Here is a 14,359-nt window from a genome sequence, read left to right as displayed (position 1 = left end):
CTCCTCTCCCTCCACTCTCTGTCTCAGTTGATGGCACCCTCATCATCCCCGTCTCATCTGCCCACAACCTCGGAGTCATCTTCAACTCCTCCCTCTCCTTCTCTGCGCATATCCAGCAGATAACCAAGACCTGTCGCTTCTTCCTCTATAACATTAGCAAAATTCGCCCTTTCCTCTCTGAGCACACCACCCGAACTCTCATCCACTCTCTCATTACCTCTTGCCTTGACGACTGCAACCTACTCCTCACTGGCCTCCCACTTAGCCATCTATCCCCTTTCACTCTGTTCAGAACTCTGCTGCACGTCTTATCTTCCGCCTGGACCGATATACTCATATCACCCCTCTCCTCAAGTCACTTCACTGGCTCCCAATCAAGTACCGCATACAGTTCAAGCTTCTCCTACTAACCTACAAATGCACTCGATCTGCAGCCCCTCCTTACCTCTCTACCCTCATCTCCCCTTACTTTCCTACCCGTAACCTCCGCTTTCAAGACAAATCCCTCCCTTCTCCACCACCGCCAACTCCAGGCTCCGCCCATTCTGCCTCGCCTCACCCCATGCGTGGAATAAACTCCCTGAGCCCATAGGCCAAGCCCCCTCCCTGCCCATCTTCAAATCCTTGCTCAAAGCCCACCTCTTCAAGGTCGCCTTCGGCACCTAACCACTATAACCTCTATTCAGGAAATCTAGACTGCCCAACTTGACATTTCGTCCTTTACATTGTAAGCTCCTTTGAGCAGGGACTGTCCCTCTTTGTTAAACTGTACAGCGCTACGTAACCCTAGTAGCGCTCTAGATATGTTAAGTAGTAGTAGTATGTTACCTGTACCAGAAATGGTGATGATGGGAGGAATTGAAAGAAATCTCGGTGAACCTGGAAGATGTACTGAGCCAAAATGACAAATTAAAGAGTAGTAAATCACCTGGACTGGATGGCATACTTCTAAGGGTACTCAAAGAACTCAAGCATGAAATTAATAATCTGCTATTAGTAATATATAACCTGTCATAAAAATCATCCATAGTACCTGAAGATTGGAGGGTGGCCAATGTGACGCCGATTTTTAAGAAGGGTTCTAGGGGTGATCTGGGAAATTACAGACTGGTAAGCCTGATGTTGGTGTGGGCAAAATAGCGGAAACTATTATAAAGAATAAAATTACAGAACATTTAGAAAAACATGGTTTAATGGGACAGAGTCAGCATGGCTCAGCCAAGGGAAGTCTTCCTGTTGATGTAGTGTATCTAGATTTTCAGAAAGCTTTTGATAAAGTTCCTCATGAGAGACTCCTGAGAAAATTAAAGAGTCATGGGATAGGAGGTAAGGTTCTGGTGTGGATTAGGAATTTGTTACTGGACAGAAAACAAAGGGTAGGGTTAAATGGTCATTTCTCTCAATGGAGGAGGGTGTACAGTGGAGTGCCGCAGTGAGACTGGTGCTATTTAACATATTTATAAATGATATGGAAATTGGAATGATGGGTGAGGTAATTAAATTTGCAGATGATACAAAACTATTCAAGGCTGTTAAAACATATACGGATTGTGAAATATTGCAGGAAGATCTTAGGAAATTGGAAGACTGGGCTCCATATGGCAGAAAAAATTTAATGTGGATAAATGCAAGGTGATGCACATTGGAAAGAACAATTCGAATCATAGTTACCTGATGCTAGAGTCCACCTTGGGGGTCAGCGCAGTGGTCAAGAAAAAGATCAAGGTGTTGTTGTAGACAATATGCTGAAATCTTCTGCCCAATATGTGGCGATGACCAAAAAAGCAAACAGGATGCTAGGAATTATTAGAAAAGGGATGGTGAATAAGACCAAAAATACCATAATGCCTTTGTGTCGCTCTGTGGTTCGACTGCACCTTGATTATTGCATTCAGCTCTGGTTGCTGTATCTCAAAAAAGATATAGTGGAATTAGAAAAGGTTCAAAGAAGAGAAACCAAAATGATAAAGGGGATTGAACTCCTCTCGTATGAGGAAAGGGTAAAGAAGTTAGGGCTCTTCAACTTGGAAAAGAGTCGGATGAGGGGAGATATGATCGAAGTCTACAAAATCCTGAGTGGTGTAGAATGAGGAGAAGTAAATCGATCTTTTACTTGTTCCAAAAGTACAAAGACTAGGGGACACTCGAGGAAATTAAAATGAAATATGTTTACATCAAATTGGAGAAAATATTTTTTCATTCAATGAATAGTTAAGCTCTGGAACTTTTTGCCATTGGATGTGGTAACAACGGTTAGAGTATCTGGGTTTAAAAAATGTTTGGAAAAATTCCTGGAAGAAAAGTCCATAGTCTGCTATTGAGAGAGACGTGGAGGGGCATAATCAAAAGGGGTGCCCAAGTTTTCCTGAGGACGTCCTCACAGGATGTCCGGGCGAAGAGGCGGGGAAACCCGTATTATTGAAACAAGATGGGCGTCCATCTTCCGTTTCGATAATACGGTTGGGGACGCCCAAATCTTGACATTTAGGTCATCCCTAGAGATGGTCGTCCTTAGACTTGGTCATTTCTGATTTTCGGCGATAATGGAAACTAAGGATGCACATCTCAGAAATGACCAAATGCAAGCCCTTTGGTCATAGGAGGGGCCAGAATTCATAGTGCACTGGTCCCCCTGACATGCCAGGACACCAACCGGGCACTCTAGGGGGCACTGCAGTGGACTTCAGAAAAAGCTCCCAGGTACATAGCTCCCTTACCTTGTGTGATGAGCCTCCCAATACCCCCACAAAACCCAGTACCCACAACTGTGCACCACTACCATAGCCCTTACAGGTGAAGGGGGGCACCTAGATGTGGGTACAGTGGGTTTCTGGTGGGTTTTGGAGGGCTCACATTTACCACCACAAGTGTAACAGGTAGGGGGTGGGTCTGGGCCCGCCTGCCTGAAGTACACTGCACCCACTAAAACTGCTCCAGGGACCTACATACTGCTGCAATGGACCTGAGTATGACATTTGAGGCTGCCATAGAGGCTGGCACAAAATATTTTTAAAGTTCTTTTTTGTGGGTGGGAGGGGGTTAGTGACCACTGGGCGAGTAAGGGGAGGTCATCCTCGATTCCCTCCGGTGGTCATCTGGTCAGTTCGGGCACCTTTTTGCACCTTGGTTGTAAGGAAAACTGGACCAGGTAAAGTCGTCCAAATGCTCATCAGGGACGCCCTTTTTTTCCATTATGGGTCGAGGACGCCCATGTGTTAGGCACGCCCATGTCCCGCCTTCGCTATGCCTTCGACACGTCCCCATGAACATTGGTTGTCCCCGTGATGGAAAGCAGTTGGGGACGCCCAAAATCGGCTTTCAATTATGCCGATTTGGGCGACCCTCTGAGAAGGACGCCCATCTTCCGATTTGTGTCGAAAGATGGGCGTCCTTCTCTTTTGAAAATAAGCCTGATAGGGATGTAACTGCTTGCCCCAGGATTGGTAGCATGGAATGTTGCTGCTAATTGGCTTTCTGCCAGGTACTTGTAACCAGGCTTGGCACTGTTTGGAAAACAGGATACTGGGCTAGATGGATCATTCGCCTGATCCAGTATGGCTACTTTTATGTTCTTATGCATTTCTAGGATAAGCAGCATAAAATCTGTTTTACTGTTTTGGGATCTTGCCAGGTACTTGTGACCTGCATTGGCCACTGTTGGAAACAGGATACTAGGCTTGATGGATCTTCGGTCTGTCCCAGTATGGCAACGCTTTTATTCTTAAGGATCATTGCTTGTGGGCAACAGGGGACAGAGAGAGACAGAGATAAAATATTTAAGGAAGAAAAATATATTTGTGCAATACAATACTAAGGGCGTCATTTATCAAGGTCTTTTCCCACAGGAAAAAAAAATTAGAGGAAAGACTTAGTGAATCAAGTTCTTTGTTAATTACTGTATTTTTATTAAATTTTGAAAATGAGCACAAAGGAAAATAATACAATATATTACAATAAAAACATACTATTATTACCATAATGGAAGGAAAACAGCACATCAATAAACCACATTATGGCTACCCCTAACTTGGAAGAGAGAGAAACATAAATCTCAATAAGGTAATAGCTGTCTTATTCTAACTCCCCTTAACACATCTACCCAGTAAACAAACAAACAAACAAACAAACAAAAAAAAGAAATAACTAGTTACTACTATTTATATATTCATACGGAAAGCTTCCAGTGGAGAAGGATCATTAAAAACATAATGAACCTGCTGGTAAGAAATTAAACATGTACAAGGAAAATGCAAAGAGAAAGTAGCTCCAATAGCCAACACTTTAGGTTTTAACTGAAGAAACTGCTTTCTTCTCAGCTGGGCAGCTCTAGAAAGTGAATCAAGTTCTAAAAGTAAAGGAAAAAAGCAGACTAACCTTAAATTGTTTTCGTATGGTTACACCAATTAAATTTTCTCCAGGAAGAATGATGGCATATGGATCCAGAAGGACTTTAAAGGGTTCTGTAGAGCCTTTAACATCGATATCCAGAACAATAACATCTGTTGTCATGGGTTCTAGCTCTGCAAGCATCTTCTCTTGTTTCTCTGAATCACTGGAAAGAAAAAACACAGAAAATAAAGACATAGACTTGATATAAATGGAGGCACTTAAGTGTAGCTGGCACATGAGCAAATTAGAGTATTATGTAAATTGTCTACCTAAATTTTTGCCCCACCTATGACCTTGTCCATGGTCCACCCATACAAATGCTCCCCTCCCCTTACAAATATGCACTATGCCATTTGAGTGCCTATTTCAAGAATACCACTTAGGAACCCATATGACATTTTTGAAGGTAATGAACACCTAAATATAAGTATTCTGTACACTTAGACCCCCAGTTTCTGTACAAATGTAAGCGGGTTTTTACAGAATTGCCCTTCAGAAGGCCAATTTTACATATGACATTTTGGTAACAATGGGACATTGAGGTAGCAATGTGTACAATTCCCTTGACAGTTTACAAATGGCACACTGATGTAGGGCTGTACTGAATATTTGTATTCCATTTGGCCCCAAATAGTGCCCTGAATACACTGTTCATATTCGGCCAAATAGTGATTTAAATTTGAATATGAATAATCCGGGTCTTTATTGTGCTAAATCCTGCTGAAATAAACATTTGATCTCTGATTTCATATTGCTTCTTTTATTATGTTAAAGCTGAATGCCCATTATTCATATTTGCCCAAATAGTATGATATGCTGTTTGGTACAGTTCTAGTTTAAGGATACCAGGAAATAGACATGCAAACTCCAGCATGGCAAGCAGGAATAATCAGTTCAATAAGAAACGTTGTAGCTCAAGGTGAGTTACACTTACTCCTGGCGGAATTCTGCGCAAATGTGCAATGTAGAATTTCCATAGAACTCCCCAGCCACTAGGATTTTTTTTTTTTTGCTCAGAATCTGGAGTTGGGTGATGAGCACAGCTGCATCAGAGGACAATGATCCACTGCCCTGTGAGACCTCCTCCTTAAGCAGCGCACTCAGAGGGACAGAGAGTTGACGGTGCTCCCCGTCAATTTTTAAAACTCACACAGTACTACCACAGTAGTACTATGGGAACGGCGACTGCAATTTATCCCATGGTATTGGAGATAATTAGGAAGGCTGGCTGGCTGGCTGGCTGCCCCGCCCCCGAGCCTCAGTGAGCCCTCCTGAAGCTTACCTTAACGTGCCCTGATGGTCTAGTGGCCTCTTCAGGGGCAGGAAAGAATCCCACTCTTTTCTGCCCGCTGCCACTGCTCTAGTCAGTATCGCCGCTTCTTCAAAATGGCTGCCAAGACTTCAAGCGGCAGTGGGCAGAAAAGAGTGGGGCTCTTTCCTGCCCCAAAGGGGTATTCCCAATGTGCACCTCTGCAGCTCTTCCTGCGCTGGATTGGTGAGGGGGTGGGGAGGCCTGGAAAAGGATGGAGTGTGGGCTGGGGGGCTGGAAAAAGATGGTTTATGTGTGTGTGCACAAGGGGAACTGGAAAAAAGATGGATGGAGTGTGAGGGGCTTGAAAGGTGTATAGAGTGTGGGTGAATGGAGGGGGCTGAAAACTGCATAAAATTTTCCTTTGAGTGGGGATATGCAGGGGAAAAAATTAGACTGTGAGAACAGTGAGGGGACGGGGATGGAGTATGCAGGGACGGTGCGATGATGGGGTTACAAAGTCTGTGCGATTGTGGGGATGGGAAATTGTTTTGATTGTTTCAATTATGACAAACGCAGTATTTTGCAGAGTTTGTACATTTTTTGAACAAAATTTTGCATTTTTTGATACAGAATTTTGCTAGGAGTAGTTACTGTACATTCAGGTACAGCAAGTATTTTCCTCTCCTGAGAAGGCTTACAATCTGAGTCAATGGAAGGTTAAAGAGACTAATGAGTTGGATTTGAACCAGGCACACTGGATTTCCCTGATTGACTGGACTACATTTTTGACTAGCTTTCAAAGATCAGAACCTTCTTCCTTAGGTCAAGATGATATGAGAAAAGATGACAATATCAAAATTATGCAAGCAAAACATAAAAGCATGCAATGACAGTCTCAAGGGGAAGGATAGGGGTTTGGAGAGGGACAAGAAGAGATGGACGGGATGATCTGAAAGTGAAAAAGCAGGATAATTTTATAGTTTATAATGTGATAGGAAACCTAGATCTTTGTTAAGTTCTGACTTGTTGGTGTCGAAGTATTTCATCATCTTAACTTCAAAAATCTTACGTTCATGGACTGTTTTAGACCTTCCTCTTAGTATTCTGAACATAAATTAGTGATGAAATGCTTTATTACCAAAAAGAATACCCAGAGATGTGTCACCTTGGTTGGCTTTGTGATATCTGATGTGATGTCTAGGTTGAATCTGGTCTTTAGCATGTGGCCCGTCTCTCCAATATAATACTCTTCTTCACATTTTCTGTATTGAATAATATATACTACATTTGAGGAACAGCATGAGTAGGATCTCTTTATGTTGAATATTTTTCCCATATGGGAAACTGTGGGTTCCTGTGATATGTACTGACACACTTTACAGCTAGTTATATTATAGGGACTTGTGTCCATTCTCTCTTTTTTGGAGCTTCTGTCAGGAGCTTGCTTTTCATTAATCTTTGCTTCAGACTTGGTGGTTGTTGAAAGGCCAGCATTGGCTGAGCTTGGAGTCTCTTTCAGTAATTTATCCACCTGGAACAGTGCCTGTAGGCTTTTTATAATTTTCCAAAGGGGGTTCTCTCTGAGGTATTAGGGTATTTTAAGTAAAGAAGCAATCTTCTTGGAGCTCACTTTGGGGCTGTAGCTTTTCTATTTGAAAGATTCAGTGAGGATTTTGAGGTGCTCATCTTTGTCTCTTGGGTCTGAACACACACAATGGTATTGTGTGGATTGGCTGTGGATAATAGACTTTTTTGTGCGTGAAGGGTAGAAGCTGGAATTGTGGAGGTAGCTGATATATCAGTTGGTTGATAGAAACTGTTGGGTCTAGAAAGTTAACTTTTTCTGTGGAATACTCAACTTTGAATCTGATTGAAGGATGGGATGCATTAAAAAAAATTGTGAAATTGTTCGAGTCTCTTCTTCCTCAGCCCAAATCATAAAACTGTCATCAGTACACTAGTATTATTTAAAGGACTTATTCTGATATATATTCTTCCAGTTCTGCCATGAAAAGATGGGCATGCTGTGGTGCCATTCTGGGACCCATAGCAGTGCCTCTGATTTGTAGATAGATGCCATTATTAAAGCAGAAGTAGTTGTGGGTTAGGATGAATTAGATTATTTCCAGAGTGTATTGGTGGTCCAGGGTCCAGGCTTTAGAAATTTTTAATATGCAGTTATTCAAAATCCAAAAAGAAGGATAAAATCCCCAAGTAACACAGAAATGAATGGAGAAAAGTGAGGCAAAGTGTCACACGAAGACAATTCAAATCCTGTAACAAATGGTTTTTATGAAATAAATGCTAAAATCATCAACCAAAGACCGTGGTGCAATCATAAAAAGAGACTCGACATGGCCGTTTTTCGGCAGCTATGCCTGTGTCAAGAGTCACAAGGTACTCTAAATAAAAAGTATAGTTTATTTAAGCATCTTATCATACTTATTCAAAATATTTCAAAGCCATATATCTTTTTATCTCAATATATTCAAATCATCATATACAGATTTCCCAGAACCTCAGTGATGTTGATCGCAACAATTTCAATTCGTAGCAATATATACAACATCAAAATCTTCACTGGTTCTTTTATACATAGCCTCCTCTTGTAATTATCAAATCATTTAAACTTATCTTATTCAATCTTGCTTTATTGTCAGACCCAGGGGAACAGTTGTCCCCTGGGCCTGACCATAAAGCAAGACTGAATAAGATAAGTTTAAATGATTTGATAATTACAAGAGGAGGCTATCCACCTTATAATCGAAAGAGAAAAATGCCTATATTCCGACCTAAATTGGGAGATGGACGTCTTTCTCTCGCGGGTGCCCAAATCGGTATAATCGAAAGCCGATTTTGGGCATTTCCAACTGCACTCCGTCGGGAGAACGAATAAAGTTGATGGGGGCGTGTCGGAGGCGTGGTGAAGGCGGGACTGGGGCGTGGTTATCGGCCAAGCAGAGATGGGCGTCTTTAGGTGATAATTGAAAAAAAAAGGCGTTTTTACCGCGATTTTGGGTCACTTTTTTTGGACCCTTTTTTTTCATGAACAAGTCCCAAAAAAGTGCCCCAACTGACCAGATGACCACCGGAGGGAATCGGGGATCACCTGCCCTGACTCCCCCAGTGGTCACTAACCCCCTCCCACCAAAAGAAACCCACTTTACAAACTTTTTTTGCCAGCCTGTATGCCAGCCTCAAATTCCGTACCCACCTCCATGACAGCAGAATGTGTTCTATCCTCTGACAGCCTTTCCCTGGTTCTGATGTGGATCTCGGGTGAGTGGGACACCTTTTCTGTTAGGTGCACTGCAGAGTCACATCAGCAATGCATTGTGGTGGGTGTAGGGTATTGGGCTCCGTGATTCCACTAGCTTGTGTTAAATGCTCACGATGTTGGTAGTTGGTAGGCTGTACTCCCATGGTGCTTTTCCCCCTGCTAACTGGATCAGTGTGCCCTGTTGTGTTTCCGGTAGTCCATGAGGTAGTGGCCATTTTTGTAAGTCAGTTTTAGATCCCGGTCATGTGTTAGCCATGTTACAGCACTTAGTTCTTACCTTGAATGTTGCTGAAAGAGGGCATTGTACACCATGCTGCCAGCTCGGACCTACTGCTAATCACAGTACTAGCGAGACTCGTTGCCAGTGGGGCACAACCTGTGATCTGCAGTTAACTGTGAGTAAAGGTGCTTATCAGGGGCGTAGCCAGAGAGCAGATTTTGGGTGGGCCTAGGCAAGAAGTGGGTGGGCACCAAGTGTTCTCCCCCCCCCCCCCCCAAAATATCTAAGCTGGTGGGAAAATGTTTCTCTCCACCTTGGCAGTCTGCAGCAGGCATTCGCTGAAAACTGAGCATTCACTGGTGCCAGTAATGTGGAGCACACCGTTTTCATTACCATCAGGGGGAAGTCTTCAGTTTGTAGAGCTTGGAATCCTCATCAGCTACTGCAAAACATGTGCTACTGTTGGGTGGGCCTGAGCCCTAAGTGGGCGGGCCCAAGCCCACCCAGGCCCACCTGTGGCTACACCACTGGCAAACATAAGTATCCATTTGTTAAAGAAATACTGAAAAAGAAAGGAAATTTGTATGACAAGCATAAAGGAAAACGTTAATAAAGATAACCCCCCACCAAATTCCTTTACCTCCCACTTTTGACCACAAACAACAAGAGGGGTGGAATTCAAAAAAGTGGTATCATCAATAAGGACTATAATAAGAAAAAAAAGCATTTAGCGAGATTACTAGGTTTCTTGGCTCATGATAGAAACAATTTATACATATCTTTTGCTAAGAGCAACATCTGTATATATCCAGTTTCTTTGCCCCATAAAATAACTACTAATTTCTTGAACTATGGGTGTATTATTACCACATTTAAGTTTTGCTCAAAGATTAGGCAGACCAACAAAGTGACATCCTTGAATCTCCTCTATAGATGTTTCCAATATTGCAGAAATATTTAAATTGTCATTTTCTCCTTTCCATAAGAACATAAGAGTAGCCATACAGGGTCAGACCAATGGTCCATCTAGCCCAGTATCCTGCTTTCCAAACAGTGGCCAAGTCAGGTCACAAGTACCTGGCAGAAACCCAAATCGTGGCAACACTCCATACTACAAATCCCAGGGCAAGCAGTTGCTTGCCATGTCTATCTCAATAGCAGACTATGGACTTTTCCTCCAGGAATTTGTCCAAACCTTTTTTAAACCCAGATACGCTAACCACTGTTACCACTTGCTCCAGCAAAGAGTTCCAGAGCTTAACTATTCGTTGAGTGACAAAATATTTCCTCCTAGATGTTTTAAAGTATTTCCATGTAACTTCCTCGAATGTCCCCTAGTCTTTGTACTTTTGGAACGAGTAAAAATTGATTTACTTCTACTCGTTCTACACCACTCAGGATTTTGTAGATCTCAATCATATCTCCCCTCATCCATCTCTTTTCAAAGCTGAAGAACTCTAGCCTCTTTAGCCTTTCCTCATTTGAGAGGAGTTCCATCCCCTTTATCATTTTTAGTCGCTCTTCTTTGAACCTTTTCTAATTTCGCTATATCTTTTTAGAGATACGGTGACCAGAACTGAACACAATACTCAAGGTGCGGATGCACCATGGAGTGATACAAAGGCATTGTAGTATTTTCGGTCTTATTCACCATCCCTTTCCTAATAGTTCTTAGCATCCTGTTTGCTTTTTTGGCTGCCGCCGAACACTGAGCAGATTCCAGCGTATTATCTACAATGACATCCAGATCTTTTTCTTGAGCGCGGACCCCAAGGTGGATCCTAACATCAGGTAACTTCAGACTATTCTTTCCAATGTGCATCACTTTGCATTTGTCCACATTAAATTTCATCGGCCATTTGGACACCCAGTCTTCCAATTTTCTTCCTGCAATATTTCAAAGTCTGCACGTGTTTTAACAACTTTGAATAGCTTTGTATCATCTGCAAATTTGATCACCTCACTTGTTGTTCCGATTTCCGTATCATTTATAAATATGTTAAATATTACTGGTCCCAGTACAGATCCCTGCGGCACTCCACTGTTCACTCTCCTCCATTGAGAGAAATGACCATTTAACCCTAAACTCTATTTTCTGTCCAATAACCAATTCCTAATCCACACCAGAACCTTGCCTCATGTACCATGACTCTTTATTTTTCTCAGGAGTCTCTCATGAGGAAGTTTATCAAAAGCTTTCTGAAAATCTAGATAATCTACATCAACCGGGTCACCGTTATCCATGTTTATTCACGCCTTCAAAAAATGAAGCAAATTGGTGAGGCAAGACTTTCCTCGGCTGAACCCATGTTGACTCTGTCCCATTAAACCATATTTGTCTACATGTTCTATAATTTTATTCTTTATAATAGTTTCCACTATTTTGCCCGGCACCGACATCATGCTTACCGGTCTATAATTTCCCGAATCACCCCTAGAACCCTTTTTAAAAATCAAAGTCACATTGGCCACCCTCCAATCTTCAGGTACTATGGATGATTTTAACGACAGGTTACATATTACTAACAGCAGATCAGTAATTTCATGCTTTTGTTCTTTGAGTACCCTTGGAAGAATGCCATCCGGTCCAGGTGATTTGCTACTCTTTAATTTGTCAATTTGGCTCAGTACATCTTCCAGGTTCACCGAGATTTCATTCAATTCGTCCACATCATCACCCTTGAAAACCATTTCCGGTATAGGCAGAGAGTAGTCAGTCAGTCCATCATGAGTAGGCAGGAAATAAACTTTATTAAAGGGAGGCAACATTGATGCAAATAGTCCCAATACTTCTAATAAATACTTTTTCCAGGTGCCAATAGGTGACTGACATAGTACCTTAAGAAAATTCAATACATGCAAATTAAGATGTCTTGCATGATTTTTCATGTGCTAAATTTTCTTTTCAATAAATAATTTATCTATGATCAATGCAATTATAGCAGATTTAGATGTCTGAACTTCTTGTACTACAGAGAGCAATCCTATCTTGATGTTCTTTGCCAAGATTATCTTGCTTCTGTGACACAACTCCAATAGTTTTTACCAAAGAACCAATATCAGAGTAATTTAAAGATTTCTATAAGCACATACCTGTGTGCCCTGCTCAAACTCTGTCCATGCACACACCCACTGGCAAAGTACATGCTGTCAAATCAAGGCATGTACTTTTCCAATCACTATCTTTCTGTAAGAAGCTATTTACAAGCCTTCTTGCCGCTTACAATTAGGTGGTACTTCTGAATATATGTATGAATTTAAACACTGATGTTGGCTTTCAAATGAAATTGTACACTGCAACCACTGAACACTTGTCCTATATAGAAAGTGACCTGGATTGAAGAGCAAATTTCTAGCATATATCCATATTTTACACCATGGATTCTTAACACTTGTTCTCATAGGCAATAAACATGTATGATTTTTACAATAATTGATATTAGCCTTGTTTTGGGTTCACATATATGCAAATGCCTCTGATGAATATTCATTATGGATGTCCTGAAAACCAGAGTTATCTATAGACTTTGCTGATAACTCACTGCATGCCCATTGCAGGTTAATGTTGTCTCTCAGCTTACCGAGGAAGTTCTGGAATGTCCAGGAGCACCATTTGAACTACACTGTGAAAGGTCTTTAACTGGAATAGAGCACAGTAAAAAAATTCATTGAAAACTAAAGACAGAAAGTACTTTTTATTTTAAAATAAGCATGTAAATGTGAAGATGTATAACAATATAGTTAGGTTAAGGAAGCAAAGGTAAAAATATAAAGGTAGGCCTTTGTACACTTGTGTGATAGTTTCTTGGCAGACTGTTAGTGGGGTGGTTTATCATTGCCTTCCCCATCTTTACCCCCTAGCTAATAGTAAGAAAAAAAGAAACTGCCCAATATTCAGCCCACAGTGGTATGTGGTGTCTGAGCCGTTTACAGCTGCAGGCTGACCTGTCTCCGGATATTCAATGCCAGGGCATGTGTGGCTCCTGGCATTGAATATCCAGGAATCAATGGTCTCCTAGAAGCTAACTGGGCATCAGCTGATATTCCGACCGGTGCCCAATTAACTTAAGTGCATAAAGTTAGGGCAGCCTTTTTACTGTCCTAACTTTTATGTGGCTATTTAGCCAGCTAGTGGACTGAAAATCGCCTTTACCCAGCTAAGTAGGCACTCTGCCCATGCCATGGCCCATCCCTAACCTAACCAATTAGGAGATGGCTGGTTAACAGCGATATTCAGCAGCACTAACCGGTTAAGTACCACTGAATATCAGGTGCCGGGTCACTCAGTGGGTTTTAACCAGGCAGGAACCATGCCAGGATTAAATAGGGCTAATATTCAAAAGATTTGTCCGTCAAACTCCTGGAGTTAGTCAGATAAGCTTTGATTTTGAACTTTCTGCCCCACAGACTGGTTAACTTTTGGCTGAACACCACATTGTCTGACCAAAGTTAATTACATAGTAACATAGTAGATGACGGCAGAAAAAGACCTGCACGGTCCATCTAGTCTGCCCACGATAAACTCATATGTGTATACCTTACCTTGATTTGTACCTGTCTTTTTCAGGGCACAGACCGTATAAGTCTGTCCAGCAGTATTTCCAGCCTCCCAACCACCAGTCCCGCCTCCCATCACCGGCTTCGGCACAGACCCCATATAAGTCTGCCCTCCCCCATCCTAGCCTCTCAACCACCAAACCCTCTTCCCCCCGCCACCCAATTTCAGCTAAGCTTCTGTGGATCCATTCCTTCTGCACAGGATTCCTTTATGCCTGTCCCACGCATGTTTGAAATCCGTTACCGTTTTCATCTCCACCACCTCCCGCGGGAGGGCATTCCAAGCGTTCACCACCCTCTCCGTGAAGAAATACTTCCTGACATCTTTCCTGAGTCTGCCCCCCTTCAATCTCATTTCATGTCCTCTCATTCTACCACCTTCCCATCTCCGGAAAAGATTCGTTTGCGGATTAATACCTTTCAAATATTTGAACGTCTGTATCATATCACCCCTGTTCCTCCTTTCCTCCAGAGTATACATGTTCAGGTCAGCAAGTCTCTCTTCATACGTCTTGGAACGCAACTCCCATACCATCCTCGTAGCTTTTCTTTGCACCGCTTCCATTTTTTTAACATCCTTCGCAAGGTACGGCCTCCAAAACTGAACACAATACTCCAGGTGGGGCCTCACCAACGTCTTATACAGGGGCATTAAAACCTC

General features: G+C 42.2%; 1 protein-coding gene across 1 annotated transcript in view; it reads right to left on the bottom strand.

The window, feature by feature from the left end:
* DLEC1 (DLEC1 cilia and flagella associated protein) overlaps positions 1-14,359 on the bottom strand; it is a 363,928-nt gene that overhangs the window by 186,698 nt on the left and 162,871 nt on the right. Inside the window, exons 16-17 of the mRNA XM_030197931.1 lie at positions 12,723-12,781; positions 4,375-4,552 (exon numbers count right to left, since the gene is read on the bottom strand). Of these exons, the coding sequence (XP_030053791.1) occupies positions 4,375-4,552; positions 12,723-12,781 (237 nt within the window). The remainder of the gene's footprint in view (positions 1-4,374; positions 4,553-12,722; positions 12,782-14,359) is intronic.

Source organism: Microcaecilia unicolor, chromosome 1, assembly GCF_901765095.1.
Source record: "Microcaecilia unicolor chromosome 1, aMicUni1.1, whole genome shotgun sequence".
In the NCBI taxonomy this organism is placed as follows: domain Eukaryota; kingdom Metazoa; phylum Chordata; class Amphibia; order Gymnophiona; family Siphonopidae; genus Microcaecilia; species Microcaecilia unicolor.
The sequence above is the reverse complement of the archived record's forward strand: the minus strand, read 5'-3'. Positions and strand labels throughout refer to the sequence as shown.